The 18,723-nt window shown below is 43.6% G+C and overlaps 1 protein-coding gene across 1 annotated transcript; it reads right to left on the reverse strand.

Moving 5' to 3' along the window:
• Positions 1-4,175: 4,175 nt before the first annotated feature.
• Positions 4,176-18,092, reverse strand: LOC306793938 (myosin-IIIa-like; the record flags this gene model as incomplete). The annotated part of the gene is made up of 6 exons (XM_079291766.1): positions 4,176-4,325; positions 6,209-6,285; positions 10,446-10,545; positions 10,712-10,816; positions 16,496-16,630; positions 17,925-18,092. The coding sequence occupies 6 exons, from the start codon at positions 18,090-18,092 to the stop codon at positions 4,176-4,178; spliced, it is 735 nt and encodes a 244-aa protein (XP_079147892.1).
• Between the last annotated feature and the right edge of the window lie 631 nt (positions 18,093-18,723).

An 18,723-nucleotide genomic window follows, 5' to 3' on the forward strand; every position in this document is an offset into this window, starting at 1 on the left:
GTGGCCTCCTCTTTTAGTGTGGATGCGTTCATGCCTGCAACTCACAGAACCCACAACTTTCACTGAGCAATGTATGTAATGTATACATGACACTCTTAGGTAATCTAAATCCACTGCATTATCAGCACATATCTTCTTGCACGGCGAATGCAGCCGCAGCGAGCTACCTCTCTCTCTCTCGTATACTTCTTTCAGCCAAATCCCTCTCAAATCTACCAGAACATCCTCTGCATTCTGTTTTTGGCATCCCATTTTTCCCAGTTTGCAATACAAGCGTAAAGAAGAGGGTCGTTCTGTTTTTGAGAAATTAGGAAATCCAAAGCTGAAATAGCAGCCTGAAGTTCTGAACGTCAAAGCTGCAAACTTAGCTTTCTAGGTCAATATAGCAAGTAACGAGGAATGTATTGCTTCCATTGACTACATTCACCTTCAACACTGACTGGACATGCACATGAAAATGTTTGTTTTTTACTCGAAAAAGTCATTTTAAACTCGAGCTAAAAGGTTTATGCTTTGGTTGCTAATCAGCATCTTGTTTTCAAAGACGGTGGTTTCTAAGAATACCTGATCACAGTCTACTATTTTGTCACAATAGGTTTTATTACATCTGATTACCAGCCACCATTTGGTGAAAATGTTCCATTGTAATTGGTGCAACTTCATCTGAAAGCTAGCGATCAACGCTGGTGAGGTTTGGAGCTCATCAACCGCTGCGGTTGGTTTTTCAGCAAATGTCGCAACCTCAGTTTCACTACAGCATCAAATGACAAGACGACACAACAAGGCACGGTAGAAAGAAAAAGAAAATGTGACAACACGATTCACAAGACGACAATGTTTACGATGATCAGCCCATGTAGTTGACTTCAAATACATGTGTTTACAACTAATCCTACTGTGGCGTAAAGGTCATATAGGCATGTGTTACCTGTCAATACTCTCTGTGCTTCTGTTTGTCTTTCCATGATGGCTTGAATGACAGAAATAGGATTAACATCGCATCACCGTACGGGCAAAAAACACACTGACTGGGCCGGCAGTTTGACTCATGTGACACACACCGTGCAGCCTGCAGCTGGAGTGAAGCCGGGGCAGGAGGTTGTTTATGCAGAGTGACGGGGCTTGTAAAACATCCAGCAAGGAGGGTCATTTGGATTACACTGTCTGCAAAAGCTGAACTGCAGCCGAGCATATAAACCCCGCTGACAGGGCGGCTTGCAGACCGGAAGTTTTTCTTGAGTTTTATAACTAAATCTATCACAACACTTCGTGGTGTGTGGGTATTCTGCTCGTACTGATAAACAAATAGAAGAGACGGAAATATGTCAGAAATACACAGAGAGATTTTGGAAAGGAAACATACAACTACAGTTCAGACAGTACCTTGTTTTATCAATGACTCCTATTTGTTGGTTGAGATCAATGAGTTCGATCAGTTGTTTCTGCAGTATTTTCTCTCTGCCAACACTGTCTTTGATGAACACATGCTGGAGGAGGTCTATCACATTTGGTCTCAGCTCAAAGTCCTTAATCAGACACCTGAGGGGAGGAAGAAGAACACGCAGAGGAGGAGGAGGAGGAGGAGTGCAATGAATTTCTTGGATTCATACTCAAAGTGTGCCTGGCTCTGTACCGCCAGTGTAAATATTTACTATTCACAGAGGCGTAACAAACACAATGGCATCCGCACTCACTTGCAGATGAAGTCATTAAAGTCGTCGGACCAGAGCTCCGGCTGGTGGAGAGTAGGCGGAGGATTTCTGTTACAGGAGGGAAATGGAAAAGATAAATGGAAAGATAAGCTGAGATGGGATTTACGCCGGAGAACAAAAGGCCGAGGCGCCGAGTGGAACGACGGAGTGAAATCTGAACTATTCATCATCGAGGACATCCAGAGGCGTTCCTGCGGTGGCACGAGGCGCTAACAAATGGCGCTCCACCTGTGCTGCTGGGTGGTATTGACACAGCTGATTTTACGACATAAAAAGCAATAGTCAGAAACACCTGCTGTGAAATATATAGCCAGATGTTAAAAGCTTTAGGTTCCTCTTGTAAAACTCTCATTCAAACAGACACACGTCGTTAAGGGGTCAAGCCTCACAGCCGGCAAACAACGGAGCTAATTGCCGTAATTCCACGTTCTGCTTCGAGCACCTTTTTACAACAGGGTTCTTGGCAAACGGTGGGGAAGACGATGCTGCCTGCTAATGTACCGCGGGCCTCGTTCACGTTGGCTCCGACAGCAATAAATTGGTCTAATGAGAGGACATGCATCTCCTGTTTATCACACAACACACCCAATACAGACGGCAAACGCATCAGACATTCATTTGGAGTTCTGCTAATTCTGTGTTGTTCTTATGGAGGAAAACAAAGTGTTTGGAGGCAAAGAGGCACACTTAGATTACTATAAAGGTTTTCATTCCATGGATACAAATACGAGGATGTATTTTAATACTTGCATCTTCTTTATACACCTCTTACTGAAGTAAACTTTGTATTTGCCCACTGTGTGTCTCTAAGAATTATCTCTGTCGAGTCTGTGAGGCAAATTCAAATCTTCTCTTTTGCACATAATGAAGGATCAAAGCTTAAACCTTTGCACGTGTGCATAATTAGAAGAGCTCTTTTAATCTTTGACCTTCTCCAGAGTCCGGCGCCTTGAGCAGGAATTTGACTTCTGCGCATAGAATTTCATCCCAATCCGTCCCCGTCTCTCTTGACTTGAAGTCTCGTTGGTGAATCCAAACGAATGCAGAGACTATCTGTGTTATGAGACATGTGGACATAGTACTGTAGGACATGTGATTTGTCCAAATGTTTACGACAAAACACTTTGTTAAATATTGTTAAATGCAGCTATTTTAAAGGTTTCAATGTCGAGCAGTGTTTTCTTTTCAACCTAATAGATATACTCTGTGTATATTCAGTGGTGGGAGCATGACAAGCTGCATCCACTACTGTATATAATATACTGTGTATATTGTGTTGTATTGTGTCAGAGAGAGGAGAGGAAGGGAGGAGTGTGAACAGACAGCCTGAAGCTCTGGCTGCAGCAGTCACATCGATTCAGAGGAAGCTGTGTGATGTCTCCTGTGGAGCACGAAGCCCAGAGCAAACACACAGGACCGCCATGTCACAGGAGCTGTCCTGTGTGTGTGTGTGTGTGTGTGTGTGTGTGTGTGTGTGTGTGTGTGTGTGTGTGTGTGTGTGTGTGTGTGTGTGTGTGTGTGTGTGTGTGTGTGTGTGTGTGTGTGTGTGTGTGTGTGTGTGTAGGAGCACACCGTTTCAGGGCAGTGATGGACAAAGTGCCGTGCCGGTAGAATGATAGAGTCTGTAAGTGCTTATGCAGCGCTCACGTTAAGATAAACAATTACTTTTCACCTTCAGTCCACAAAACACACAGATTAGGAAAAGTGCGGCTGTGCGCTCAGCCTCCACACACAGGATGAATGTGAAGAGTGGTTTATGGATAAGAAAAAAAACAGCAAATGAAAATACTTTACAGTGACAGTCTGTTTCGAGAAGAAAATCACTGCGTTGGGGAGCAGGAGGTGGCTCTTCTGCATCGCAGTGTTGCAGCAATACCCCGTCTCTACATTCTTACAATCTGCAAAGGTCAACTTGTTGTAGCTCTGCTGTTGAAAAAAAGGTTGCGCAACTTTAAAGCATTGTCTTTTTTCAGGCTTTTTAACAAAACAGCAGCAGCAGATGTACTTTTACGCCACTTTAAACTTCTACTCTACCACATTTTGGAGGCAATTATTGCTGTTTGTACTCCACCACAGTTATGTGGCAACTTGAATTAATTTAGCAGATTCAGATTGTCAACGCAAGATATAAATCGACAACTAAATGTTGTTATTTGTTTTAGATCAAAGCTACACAGCAGTATCAGGGCGCTGACATGTTCTGCTTTACTGGGTGGTGAGAGGGACAGACAGAAAGAGGAAGAGAGGCGACGACACTCAGCAAACGGCTGTAATTAGGGCGTCGCCACAGTCATGCGCATCGGAGTGAGAAAAACTGGACGTCAACAGGATACAAACACTCGGCCATTCATCTTTTGCCATAAAGACGAGTCATTCAGGAAAACACAAGTTAACTTATTCGCCTAAAGAGACCTTTCAATCGGGGTCAATGATGATGGAGTGTTGCGTAGGTGTGACGGAGGCTCACCTGGGTATTTTGAAAAGGGCTCTCATTGGGTGGAGGTCGGCGAGGGGGGGGTCTCCATCTCCCAGCTCTATGGCGGTGATGCCGAGGGACCAGACATCACAACGAGCATCGTAGGTGGAGTCCAGCTGCTGCTCACACGCTATTACCTACAGCAGACAGACGGGCAGAGGACGAAGTCAGAAAAGCACCGACATGTTCGAACAGAAATACAGAATTTAAGAAGCTACTCAGCAGCATTCAGAGAATCTCTCTCTCTCTATCCCGAAAACAACAAAAGACAGAAAATCCTGCTGGACAAAAGTTGTCCAGTTTGGGCCTACTTCCTGATTGTATTGTAAGACCTCGCATGCACTCCATTCCAAACAAACACGTAAGAGAGCAAAATCGATATGAAAACATCAAAGAAACCCAATAAACAGAGTAACAGAGCTCAGACAAAGCTGCAGTCTCATCATCATCTGCTGTGGGCAATTTAGTGTTCACACACAAACACACACACACACACACACACATAAACACACACACACACGCTCACACACCTACACACACACACATTCACATAAGCACACACGCTCACACACACACACACACACATAAGCACACACGCTCACACACACACACATACACATAAGCACACACGCTCACAGTCAATTATCAATGTCCTTAGGACAACATGGTACCCAATCAACAATAGATTTCATCTTTGAGGGGGAGGTATGTGTACACACACACACACACACACACACACACGTTCACCATTATTGTCAATTGTCAGAAATCAATATAATTTGTATTCCAAATCCCCAATAGGCATGTTCTTATGTACACAGACAAATTATTATCAGATCGCTCATAACACATCCTGAAACACACAAGTGTACCCACACACACACACACACACACACACACACACACACACACTTCTTTATGGAAAACACGACCTCATACCTCTACATACCAAACATGAAAGAAAAAAATCGATGTTAAATCAGGAGAATTTTGGCAAGAAAATTGAACATTAAATGACCAAAATATCCCCAAAAAGTCAAATATATACTCGTAACACTAAAATCATCAGTCAATAAAGATAAAGCTCATCCGAAAAGTATCACATTGTCCAGATGTGACACAACTTACCCCACAACTCAGTTACACGACAGATGTCCTTGAGAACGCAGGTAAGATGCAACACTGTGTACCCAGAGTAAAAACAAACGCTTTTTCTGTAACAACAATCATTTTCTATCGTCGATCCTTGTTTACAAATCCCACTCCTGACATCTATAAACCTTTCGACTGAAGACGTTCTCGTCTCGAGAGTCAACCCGACAAACATTTTACGCAAATGAGATTAAAATGTTGGAGTCCAGACCGAACACGTCACGTTTATTCTGATGCAGAATTTGCACGGCATGCAAACCTCATGTAAAAACATTCATTTTGATTTGACAAGTGAATGTTTAAGGTTTGGCTGTGAACGACAAATCGGGGGACAACATCCACACGTTTGAAGCCCAGAGGAGTAGAACTTTACCCGTCTTATCAGAGGTCGCTCATGGGTCATCTAATCTCATGCTGATCCGCGCGGAGGTGAAGTTAAATTGAGATGAGTGGTCATGGGATGGCAAGGTTTTCCTCGAGTGTTGTGGGTTCAAAGACGTATCGATGAAAGCCATCTGCAACACTTTGTCTGTCGTTACTGTTACAAGGTGTTGCTGAAGTCAGATGAATGAAGAACCTCAAGGTGAAAGACTTCATATTACCCCTTACACAACACAGGGGGACGGTAGCTCCCATAAAAAGTAAAGGACCCTGGGGACGTGAGGGGATCATTTCCTGATGTAATCACGTCTGTGAATAAGAACTGCTAGTGCAGCGAATGATGGACGCCGTCCATTCCATTCTTCTTTTCATGCACATTGTATTTGACAGTGTTATCTCTCTGATGATTATTAACTGTGGCCCACTGGGATCTGCTCCAGGCTAATGTAGTGGAAAGAGACGAGGCCGCGGGGGCTTTTCACTGTACCTCCGGAGCCATCCAGAAGGGAGTTCCCACGGAGGTGTTCCTCCTCAGACGGGTGTTTGTCAGCTGGGCTGAAACACCTGCAGGGAAGAGAACGCACACTTTAGCCTCACTAAAGGACTCTCAGGACCGAGACAACACGCACTCTCTCTGGAACTTCCTCCACATGTGATTGTTTGTCGGACAGGTTTGTAAAAGTGATGGTCTGTGAAGAGGGAAACAGTGAACAGCAAGCAGCGGGGTGCTGCTCAACTGATATGTTCCAGAACGCTTCGCTCCCTCGTGTCCCACTGATAGAGCCGTCACTAAAGTGACAAGGAGGACAAACAAAGCACAGAGAGCCTTCAAATGATAGATCGCTTTGAATTACAAATTTCTGATGTGACTGCAGGCGATTTCGCCGGGCACTTCAAGAACAACATTTGAATACAATTCAGCTGTAAACAGGCTTTGGCAGCTGGAGACGTTTCCCCGTCTCTAAGAACAAGATATTATGAATCGAGTCAAGTTAGCTTTATCGTACATACTTTGTCCTATTTATATATATATAAACAGGACAAAGTCATGCTGTAACAAGTAAGTCAGAGATAAATTCAGCATACATGAGACTGCAGAGAGCCTGGTGGCAATGGTGGCAAAACCATGTAAAGGGATTAGAAACATGTGCAGGAGGGGTTATATACATGTGTATATATATGCATGAGGCTGCACAAACACAGGGACGCTCACATGCTGTCGACAAACCACAAACCCACCACGCAGAAACACTTTTACACCCGCATTAGTGAGAGCAAAAGTCCACCACACCCGTCCGCTACGATACACATAAGGTATATGAGCACGTGAGGATTCAGGAACACAAAGAGACCCCCATTAAAGCCCTCACGGCCCCCCTCTTTCCACTACATTAGCCCGGAGTGCAGCCTGGTGGGCCACACTTAATAATCATCGCAGAGATAACGCCGTCAATTACAATATTCATGAGAGACCCATGAACGAACAGCGCCTCTCTTTCTTCCAATGCTTTTTTTATTTTTGGGAGGTGGGGGGGGGGGGGGGGGGTCGATCTCTTTGCCATTTTGTTTCTCTGCCTGTGATGAGTCACTGCGGGGGCTTTATCTCCTCAGCTGCTTAGTGTAGCGTGCACCCCTCCACATGAAAATCCACTAATCCCAGCGTGACGCAGTGCCGTCGTGCAAGCACCGTTTTCGTCACTATTTCTGAACTACTGCAACGGTTTCACTTTTCCTTTTCTGATACCCGATAGAAATGTCAACTGTCAGCGATGTTGAGGCTCGCAAACGAGCAGTATCAGAAGATGTTCGGCATTTTTGCGCTTCCTCTGTACGCCGGGAGAGATTCCACGGTTTGTCTTTTGCATACTTCCAAAACTATGAAGTCTGCAAAAGACTTAATTGGGAGATAACAGCACAGGGGTCCCATGTCTTATCGGCTCAGTTCGTTGCAACCTTTGTCTCAGATGGATGACTTGACATTTACTTGGTGTCACAGAAAGCTGAGAAATTCTGATCTTTCCGTTGAAATGCAAGTGTTTCACGCCTGATGTTCCAATTTTCTACCAAAACTCCAACTTACTTTGAGCTAAATGCTAACGTCCACATGCTCACAATGGCAACGCTAACAAGCTGATGTTTAACAGGTATGTCATGTTTTTCACCATGTTAGTTTATGGCATAGCATGCTAACAGTTGCTAATTAGAACCAAACACAAAGTGCAGCTCAGGCTGATAGGAATTAGTTTTTCAGCTATTTGGTCGTAAACCAAATTATTGGACAAATTCAAGTTCTGATCCTGTTGTGAACATAAATGTCTTTACCAAAATGTCCAACAGTCTTCAAGATATTTCACTCAAAACTACAAATGTGAACTTCCTGCTGGTGCTGGATAAAAAGTCAGGGCATCACCAAAATCATTATGGTTCATCCTCTGGACACCATGAATATTTGTGCCAAAGTTCATGGAAATCCACACAATAGATTCGTCTAAACAACAAAAATATCGACCTCATTGTGCCGGAGGAAGAATTAGTGGGTCGTATCCTCTGGGGATCACGAATGTATGCACTAAAACGTTGTGTTTCATGAATCAGGAAACGTATCCTGTGAGTGGGTCTGAAGTCCTTGTGGTTAAAGGTAGAGCACGAATCAGGGTGATGATGCTCATGCTGCTTTTGGCGTCATATTGTCACGTCTATTGTTACTCCTCCCGTATCTTTATTGGTGCTCTGTCCACAGTTCATTCACTATTTCGTTCATTTTTCATTATAAAACCCACTGTTTACTGTCACAAAGAGATTGTCTCTTATTTGACTCTCCATCCCGACATGCATTTGTTTTGAACAGCCAGCAGCAAGATAAGAGCGGATCATGAATATGAGAACATGGAAGCAGAAACTTGGTTTGCAGTCGATGTTCTCATCGCTTTACAGCAATTACTCTTCGGTGGTCAAAATGACTGCAGGAATGTCCTTATTGGTGACAATGCAACAATCTTTAATGTTGATACTGTACCCTTCCTATCTTAGAGATTAATTACACGTTTAGCCAGAGAAAAAACGTCTCGATAAGATGCTATGAAGCAAAACAATATCTCTATAACACAGCAGAAGTGGTTCGATGTCCGTGATGCCTCGACGTCACAGATGTGGGATGTCTACGATGTACTTAAAACTGTGATGACAGTGAAAGTTTGTACTCATTATGCAACTTTTTACAAGATTTTTAGTTACATCTTATCTTCAATTTTTCAGATTTGTGTGATGTTTGTGCCCAATTATGTATGCAACTGTATGTAAAACATACTTTATCTGAAAAGCAAAAATTGTGTTGAATTGCTGATTAGATATCTGGGAGAATATCTTAATTTTCCTAGATTATCTGACCCTAATAAAGACTGGTGCTGGACTTGGACCAGCAGATATGTAAGTGCCACTCCTATCAAGAGGGACTTAAAATGCATTACCAGCTCAGTGTCTCGCTCAAGGACTCTTTTGACAGCTCAAGTGAAGAGGCTGTCCATGGACACACTGCCGTAGTGCAGATCCATCCCGTCCACAACCACTAACTGTTCATCAGCAACAACATCAGAGTTTCTGCCGTACGGTCACATTTTGTTTTTCTGCTGAACAGGCCCAATTCACAGCAATATGTCTCTTCAAAGTCCGGCTGAGAACTGGGTTATTCACGAGTACTTCCTCGTTGCCAAATCTGATTGTAAAGTACAATTGAATCTGTGTGTCTGTGGTGTGTTGAGTTTGAACGTGAAGCGATGTGGTTCCTTACCAAAAAAACTGTTTTCCACAGAAAATGAACTCCTTTAATCTCGGAAATTTAGACTCTCTCTCTAAATATTCCCTCCCTCGCCTCCGTAATTTCTCTTTTCTTTTTTTACCTGCAAAGGCCCTAATACGCAGTCATACTTATCACCAGGTGAGACATCAGGAAATATTCATGGAATGTTTTGGAAAGCACAGATAGAACTGCATCTCTCACTTTTTAATTCCTAAAGACCTCAAGGCTTCAATTCTTCAAAAGTGGAGAAATAAACAGGTGTTGAGAATCTCCGACGGCCTCGTACGGAGGAAGAAGCTGCTTTGGAGGCGACGGGCGGCCCTGCTCCGTATTAGCTATACTTCACATTCACATATTAAGTGATTCCATTAATACCTCTCCTCCTCCTCCTCCTCATATAAGAGATGTGCACTTTGCTCTTCATGGTTAGAAAAAGGCTTTTAAGAGAAGCCCACAATTAGCAGACTGAATGCAAACCTACACACATGTTGAGTGGGGGATTGTATGTGTAATGAAAACAGGCAGCTGGTTTTCCCAGCAGGGGTGAGTCATCCCCTGGAAACAGTCAGAATCACTTTGCCCATCGTGAGCCTTCAATCCAAGAACTACACAGCCGGGCTGCATTTGGTTAAGAAAAACCCCAAAAGCAAATCGGGGCAAAAAAAACAAAAACAAAGAGTGAAGAGCAACAATGTCCGCCGCCGTCTCCCGGGGAATGTAAAAAGATGGCTCGTAATGGAAAAACATAACCGTCTGCCACCTTGTCGGGTTGTGTAAACGCATCCCAACCTCTCAAGGAAACTAATTAGCGTCACAATTTATTTGGCAAGCGGCTGAAGGTAATGGCTTTGACCCTCTTCTGTTCAATTGAGCCACGACAGGATTTTCCCTGATTAGAGGAGGATGTGTACAAAAAGAGACTGCGTACCGAAATCCACGAGTTTGACGCCTCCGTGCGTCGTCAACAGGATGTTGTTGCCTTTGACGTCGCGGTGGATGGTCTTGTTGATGTGCAGGTGCTGGAGGCCCTGTGAAGAAGAAACAAAAAAAGATGTTAACAAGCACCTGCCTTCAAAATGGTCCAACTTTAAGCTCTTTTCATCGAAGCAATGTGTTCAGTGGGAGGTTGTTCTATTGAGAGCTCCAGGGTACATCATCGTCTCCCCTCGTGCACATTGAAAAGGCCAGACTCACCATGAGGGCCTCATGCAACATGTAGCCAATAATGGCTTGATCCATTCGGTCTCCCCTCCTCAGCATGCCTTTCGCCAGATCTGTCACAGAGCCACCGTTGCAGAGCTGCAACAGACAAAACCCACAAAAAGAGCTAAAACTCGACATGAGTCAGCACTTATAGATGAGCTTATACAATGTGCTGAAAACAAATCTGGGGCATCTGAGATATTCAGAATTTCACACAAGAGAAAGAAAGTTTCGATCCTGAGATTTCACAGCGAGTAAAGAGATGCTTGGAGGTAATTCTGTCAATCTGCAGCGGCTTATCTTTCCGAGGCAGCTTAGCAGGAGGTGGAGAAAAGACATCCAGGAGGAGAATGTACATTTTGTGTGTGCAGCTGACTAAGCAGGGTAAATATTAAAACATGCACAAATCATCTTCAACAGAGTACATCCTCTTGTGCTTTCAGACAATGGAAACATGTATATCGAGCATTTCATAACTGGAAACAAGATTAAAATCGGCATGAACACTTTTGTCCTGATGGAAAAGAAAACCCACGTTTTACTTCGTGTGTTTGTATTCTCCTCATGGTGTGCTGCGTCTGGATACAAACTCCACCATCAACGGCAATCCCTCTGGGAAAATTGTAGAAAATTACCCCGTAGGTTCCCTTGGCAACAATAATAACCCTTAATTTGGGTCTTTCTTTGAGATGCCGGAGGTAGAGGCCAGAGGTACGCAAGAAAGGAAAAACAAGCTGTAAGACGTCAATCACAGTGCTGGAGGGCTGCTCCCCAAGAGAAAGCATAGATTCTGCATACGAACACTGTAAACACAGACCTCTGCGTGTTAAAAAGATATAATCTAGATATTAAACATACAAACGCCTCTTTTTCCTTTTTCTTTAAATCGCATTTCAACTCACATCTTTAGTCCTAACCGCACGAGAAAAAGGGTTTTGTGTCAGACAGGAAATTCCCTTCGTATCTTTTTATGTCGTAAACACTCGCTCTTGTATAATTACACTAATCTTCCCGCACTTGTACACTGAAAGCTTAATGAGGCAGCAGACATGCAGCGTGTGGTTGTTTAGGATAGGAATCGGCCCCCTGCAGCAATCGCACTAAACATCACGTGTCAGAAACGATGGGGCTCAGAGTGCAATATGTATTTCACTTAAATGGAAACAGAGCTGTACATTTCGACAACAACGTTGCATTATGGCAAAAAAACAATGAATCTGATCTTCCTCTGCAATCCTGAGAAAAAAACATGCTGACTGGTACAAAAGCAGCTTCATAATAGAAGCATTACTATTATTATTATAATTGTAATTATTATATTCGTGGCTGTGTGCCCAAATCTCCAGATAGGGACTCATTTCGTCATTCCATTGTTCTTCCACCCACAGAGCTCGTGCACATATTTCGTAGAAGTGTTTCTTTGCTACGTACTGCGGCTGCGCTCACCGCAGGAAGCTGCACCATTGCTTCTTCCACTTACAGTGAAGCCTTTTTAAAGATCAAAACATTTGATCTTAGAGATGTGAATACATATTACTGTCTCAATTGATTGATTTATAACTGTTTCGTCTATAAACTGTCAGAAAATAGCGAGACATCTCACAATTTGTCAAAGTCCAATATGACATCCTCAAATTGGCTAAACATAAAAAAATATGACACATTTAATTTAGAGTGATAAGAAACAGTTAAAATCAGCAAATCCTCTCATTGGAAACTACTTTGTGGATCTTTGTGGTCATTTTATGCCCCTTTGTGGTGATTATTGTCATCTCTGTAGTAGCTTTGCATCTCTGTATGGTCATTCTGTAAGTCTGATTTGACTTTCAAAGAAGAACATTTTGCAGGAACTTTCATCAGAAACCCAAACCCAGGAGCCATGTGAGCACTTGGGTCCAGGGTAGACCGATAGACCCCCCCCCCCCCCCCCCCTCGTGCATTAGATGCTGAAAGAGAAGCAAGTCTCTGACCTTGACCAAGCAATGGCATAGGTTTTCAACATCGTGCCGAGTGTGCGTTTTCTACCTGCCCATCAGTCCACCTGTCCATCAGGAGCCCAGAGGACTGTTGCGGGATGGATGGCGGGTATCTCAGCTGCCACATGGGGAGCGTAATCCTGCCTCTCTCTGCTACCTGACGTGCAGACGAACCGCAGCTAAGCAGAGAACACCACCCGGGCTCGCAGACAACGTCAGTCCACATCACCGCTGCCATATCACCTGTCATCATTAAATTACACCGGGCAGCCAGACAGATCCGTATTAATGAGAGGCCCCGTGCCCTGGGTTTAGCAGAGCTAAACGTTAGCGCTCTCACCTTAGCCACGGAGGCCACGTCTAGAAAGTGGTGCTCAACGTGAACATTAATTATTTGGGATGTGGTGAAGACTCAAACCTCTGCAGAGTGAAACTGATATATGAAACTTCGGAGCTGGTTTGATTTAAATCTTGTACAGATTGAACCGGATTTCCTCAGCTGCAGATATTTAAACACTTAAAGTTACTGTGAGGGTTGTTTTCTGTAATTTCTCTCGATAAAAAAAGGTCTGTTCAGATCCATGTCTTCCATCTTCATCTTCAACGTCTCCCGAGTTTCCACAATTTTCAAAGAAAAAAACAACTGAATACATTGCCTACTGAGTGGGATATTCTCCATTACAAACGAGGTCGGGTGCTTGTTTAGTCATGTAAATGAAAGTAGACGATCAAAGACGTGTAAAAAGAAGTGGATGAAACAAATGTAAAGATGAAACAAACAGGGCTGCCCCCTGACTCAGCGGGGGGGAACCACAGCGGCCGTTAAAACACACAGCTGCTGACTTTTTAGTCAACCGTCTTTGATGTACGTTTCCTTGCAAATATAAATATGAATTGTGTCTTATCTGCTGCCGGATTATTGGACATACGCAGTTGCATCTGCAGCGTTCAATAATCATGCGTGTGTTCTGTGAGTGTACCTTCATTCATATACATCAAGCAGCCGAAATTTGGTAAACGTTACCGAAATAGAACCAAATACTGCATCATGTGGCCAAAAACCCGGTCTGGACGAGGCCCAGATAACGGGTCAGCTCCGGAGACAAAGACCTGCGTCGCACCGCCCTGACGAGGTGGCGACCGGTCTTTCTCATTCTTATTGTGGAAGACTTTTACCACAATAGATGGAGTCATCTCCCAGTCCTGTGAAAGGTTAAGCTTCCACCACAGAAGCTTCCATTCATCCTTTCCTCAGTCTTGACCAGTTCCCAAATCACAACGCTTCCATTTGCCGTTACAGTCCTCTGTAAGTGCCGTTAGACACACTCTTGAGTGTGCTGTCGTATGGCTTGTTATTCAGCAACGATTCTTTTCAGCCACGCTGCCATAAAGGCGTGTTTAATGTAGTGCTACAGAGACAGTTTAACAAGAGCTTCCATCTCTGCAGACAAGCTGACACTCTTAAAGATGCCAATGCAGCTCTGGTCCTAATAAAAGCCCTTCATGCCCAGTTACTTCTTCTATTTCCCAGTGGCCGAGCCCATTTGCAGACAGTTTTCCTGTGTGTAGCCCTCTGTTAACAGCACAGTCTGTCTCTATAACTCTGATGCACATCAGCTCCAAACGAGGTGTTTCTGTCTTTTAAACATTTAGGAAAAGATGTGTTAAACATTGTGATGATGCTTCAGGTGTGATACCATATTGAAAAAGTTTAAATATATGTTCTGCAAGTCATTCAAATGTTCACACAACAACGAAGCAGGATAAAAATAACTAGCAGCTAAACTCTACAAACAACCATTTTAAGTCAGAACTCAACATGCAATTTCAATTTAGCATTATTTTATTTTTTGCATCTTTAAGATGAGCTTTTAGAGGTTGCACTAATCAGTGGCCTTCATTTTGCGGGGTCCTTGGGTGAAACGCTGCAGCTCCCAAATGACATGCACATCCAAATCAGGTTTTTATTTCCAATTAGAGAATAAAAGTCGCTCCATCGTGGCTCCATCTTTGAAGTCTCTGGGAGCAGAAACAGGCCGTGGTACATGAAAGCTTGCTCGCCTCTGCCCGCATCCGCTCTCATAAAGGACCCGCACTACAGAGGCAAAGCCAAAAGCTTGCAGACCCCAATGAAGAGGCTAACAAAGTAAAGGATGCAATTTGTGTGTATTCTGTTCATAATGAGCGGCCGGCTGTCGGTGCAGAGAAAGGCTCCTCTCAGCAGAGCTAAAGGACGGAAAATTACAGTTCAGAAAGGAGAGGACAGTAACCATGGTGAATGACCGTCTCACTGCCTGCTTTCCTGGCTCTTCACTGCTGAAACCCCATGTGCATCTACTTCAGAGCGCACACACACACACACACACAGGCACTTGCTAAACTGTCGTGCGGTGATTTTCAGCCTCAGGATTAGCCACCAGATTTGGACTGCTGGCTGCAGCTCTTTGCAAGGGAAATTTAGAAAATGGAGCAGACCACAGAGGAAACAGGAAGTAAACAAAGTAGCAAAGCTGAGCGAACTCTCCCAACACCAGATTTGTATTTTTACTCGAAAGAAATGAGTCCCGACAGAACAAAACTATAACTAACTATCACTTCAGTGCAAAATAACAGCCATGTGTATAAAGGTCTTTGTTTTCCTGTAGTAATGATTTTGCATCTTAGATTGTACTGGATATGTGAGGAAAGTAAGAGCGGGGTCGTCTGCGAAGGTCAGGAGGAAGGATACGATGAAAAGGGAAAGAAACACAAGCTGGAGAGCTGTAAACTATCCACTGGGTGAGCTTGGATTACAGGAATATGGACACTCTGTTCTAGCGGCACCGTACCTGATGAAGGAAGAAGGAACAGAACAAAGTGGAACACAGTTGGTAGAGATTTCCTGTTAAGGTGCAGTCAGAATAGTTTTTAAATAAATGCTATTTTATTACAGCGTGTACTGGAATCGTAGACGCTCACGGCTCCACGCTAAAGCTTTTATGCATGTAGCCGCTTTGGATGGTTGTAACAAAGTCAAAGTATCACATTTTGTTTCTCATCAACCCTCCTCATGCTTGTTGACCATGTTTACAGGACCTCTGCAGGTTTGTGCTGCTCTCCGTCAAAGCAGGAACACAAAGTACACGTCAGAAAGTCAAAAGGCAGAGCAACCCCCACACCCCCCACCGCGTTGGGCCCCGCAAACACTCCTCCTCCTCTGAGGTTGACCCCCATTACACGTTTGTTTGGGAGTTGACATTTGAAAAAAAGGTACAGCAGGCAATGAAACATGAAGGATGCAGCGCTGGAGGCTTTTTTTCTGTTTCCAGATGTAAAGAAAGCAGCAGCAAGGTCCCCTTGAACTTTCAAATGGGCTGCAACCGGATCTGAATTTCTGCTGTTGTTTGACCGTTCAATGCGAAGAATCGGCTATTTGAGACAATCCGGCAATCCGGAAATCCATCGGTAGCAACGATTTATGCCGTGTCACAAGCATTCATACTTTTATAACCAATGTGTTTATGATGACATTGTTTACGGAAGCACAATCATGGCGTTAGAATCTTTCTTAAAAAGAAAAAAACAACGGCTCGGATTAGCCGACTCATCAACTTTCAGGGGGCAGCCCCTCACAGCTTCATACCTGCATGTAGCCTTAAAGCAGTCACAAAGTCAACTGTACAGGATCATTGTTGAAAACCGGGTCATTTTGTATTCAGTCACCAAGCAGGTGAATGCTATTTAAGGTCTCTGTGAAATATACGGGTTGTGGCAAAAACATACAGTGGCTTCTCTATGCAAACGCAACACGTGTTCCTACCTCCAGTACCAGCCACAACTGGTCTCCACATTTCACGTCCTTCTTGTAGTACATCCCGTAGAATTTTACGACATTGGTGTGGTCGGAAAGAGCTTTGAGGATGCTGTACTCCGCTTCGATCTCCTCGTCGATATCCTGGAAAAACAAGGACGAAGATCAGTTGAGGCACATTTCGTCGCACGCTTACGTACCGTGTTTCCATTCTGTGACGCTTTATGCCAGAAGATATCAAAAGAAAACCAGCTTTGTTGGTTAAAGAAACTGTTTTAGTTTAGTTTAGTTAAGTTAGTTAGTTGTGAGAAATTGATGAGAAAACTGCTAGCCTGGCTTAAAATGGGTACATAAAGTGTAAGAATTAAAGCATTTTATTGCCCTTTTTCCCCTGGTTACAGTCTTAATGCTAAGCTAAGCTAACCGTCTCTTGGATCCAGCTTCACATTTAACAGTTGTAACAGAAGAATAGATCTTGTCGTCTCAATCCAGTCGGGGACATTAATCAGGACTTCAGCACTCTGTTGCTGCTCTTTGGGACTTAATGAAGTCTCCATCACTGACTCTGGTTTAATGTGGGTGAAAAGGGAAAATCCAGGACATCATAATAACGGCAATTATGGGATGCTAACAAGAAACCAAAGCAACTTTCCCTCAAATTGTTTCCCTGACAACATAAAACACTCTCGTGTTTCACAAGAAAAAGCAAAGCGGGAGGGAAAAGTGAAAAATAAATGATTTAGTGTAAAAGATATATGGCTTTCCAGGTGATTGAAACAATGGTAATGATGGTGCTCACAGGCTAGTGGTCTGTGGATAATCATTTCTCAATGAGAAAGTAACAAACTCACAATAATGAGACGTGTATAAGCATGAAGGCTGAATCTAATGGAGAATGGCTGCTCGTTAGAGCTGCTAAATATGCCATGAAGTTCACTGTACCTTCAAAAATAACCGGAGGAGTTACAATGACACCGTAGCATGAGATCAATGATGAGCAGTGTGGTAATAATAAGTATGGAAGCCTCCATTGCTGATCTTTTATCTGATAATAGTGACCTTACTTGATTTCCGTGCCTCTTGCCACGTAACGTCCCGTAAGTGGTAAATCTCATCACTGTATAAAATAATCTCCGCTTTAAATTTAAGGTACGAGGGGAAATATACTGACTGAGGAACTGAAAACGAAGCATAAAGTTAACAAACTGCAAGAGAAATGATTGTGACCCAGATCTAATCTGTGCTGGTGTCTGCATCTTTAAATATACAGATGCTATAAATGTGACAGGCAAAGGGCCACAACACAGTAACTTGTCGGCCCTGTGGCTCCACCAAAGGCGTAAACACACCACGAGCACTGACTACAACACGTGCACGGCGTGGAGGGAGGACATTACCCAAAATATCAACACGTGAGATGAGAGAAAAGTCAACTTACATGGATGGGGTCCAGTATCTTGACGGCCGCTTTGCTTCCATCAAGTTTGTTGAGCACCTTGTAGACTTTTCCGTAGGTCCCTTTCCCGATTGTCTCGATGATGTCCCAGGCGTCGGTGGGATCTGGGAAGTTGTCGAAGACGATCTTTTTCCCTGGTTGTGGAAACATCTTCAGGAGAGATCTCCTGTGAAAGAAAAAGCACACGAGTCACGGTTCGATAGAGGAAGGTGGCAGCTGGTAGAACCTGCAGTGTGCACCGGCTGGTGTGCTTATTGATGCATAAAAGCTCGGCTGCAGGAGACTTAAAGCCCATTTACAAAGTACATAAAGGAAGACAGAGACTATTGACTGCCATCCAATGGTTACCACTCCTGAATCAGTGATATTTGTTCCTCAAACACACACTTATTACCTTTCTTTAGATTCTAAATACAACACTCAATGCACTTGAGTGTGATAAATCCCTGACGGAGAGCGTTATGTCGCGCTGTATTCTAATACCTACACTTTCAACCCTGTTTTTATCTGAAAGGACTCAATCTGTGCCATACATGACTCGACATAGATTCATTTATGAGACTGTAAAAACATTTAACACACAGTAACTAGGTGCTGGATGCAGGTACATGATACTTCAGAATAAAGTTCTGCAGGAATGAGTCCAAAAAGACTGAAATGACGCAGCATTTTTACACTTCCTGTCCCCTTGTCTTGTAGTCAGTGGGTTTTTTGAATGTTTTTTTTGGTGAGTCTGAAATAAGGTCTGTGGTTAACACAAGCGAAAATTGTGTTTTACAGG

This window comes from Melanostigma gelatinosum (genome assembly GCF_949748355.1).
Source record: "Melanostigma gelatinosum genome assembly, chromosome: 20".
Classification (NCBI taxonomy): domain Eukaryota; kingdom Metazoa; phylum Chordata; class Actinopteri; order Perciformes; family Zoarcidae; genus Melanostigma; species Melanostigma gelatinosum.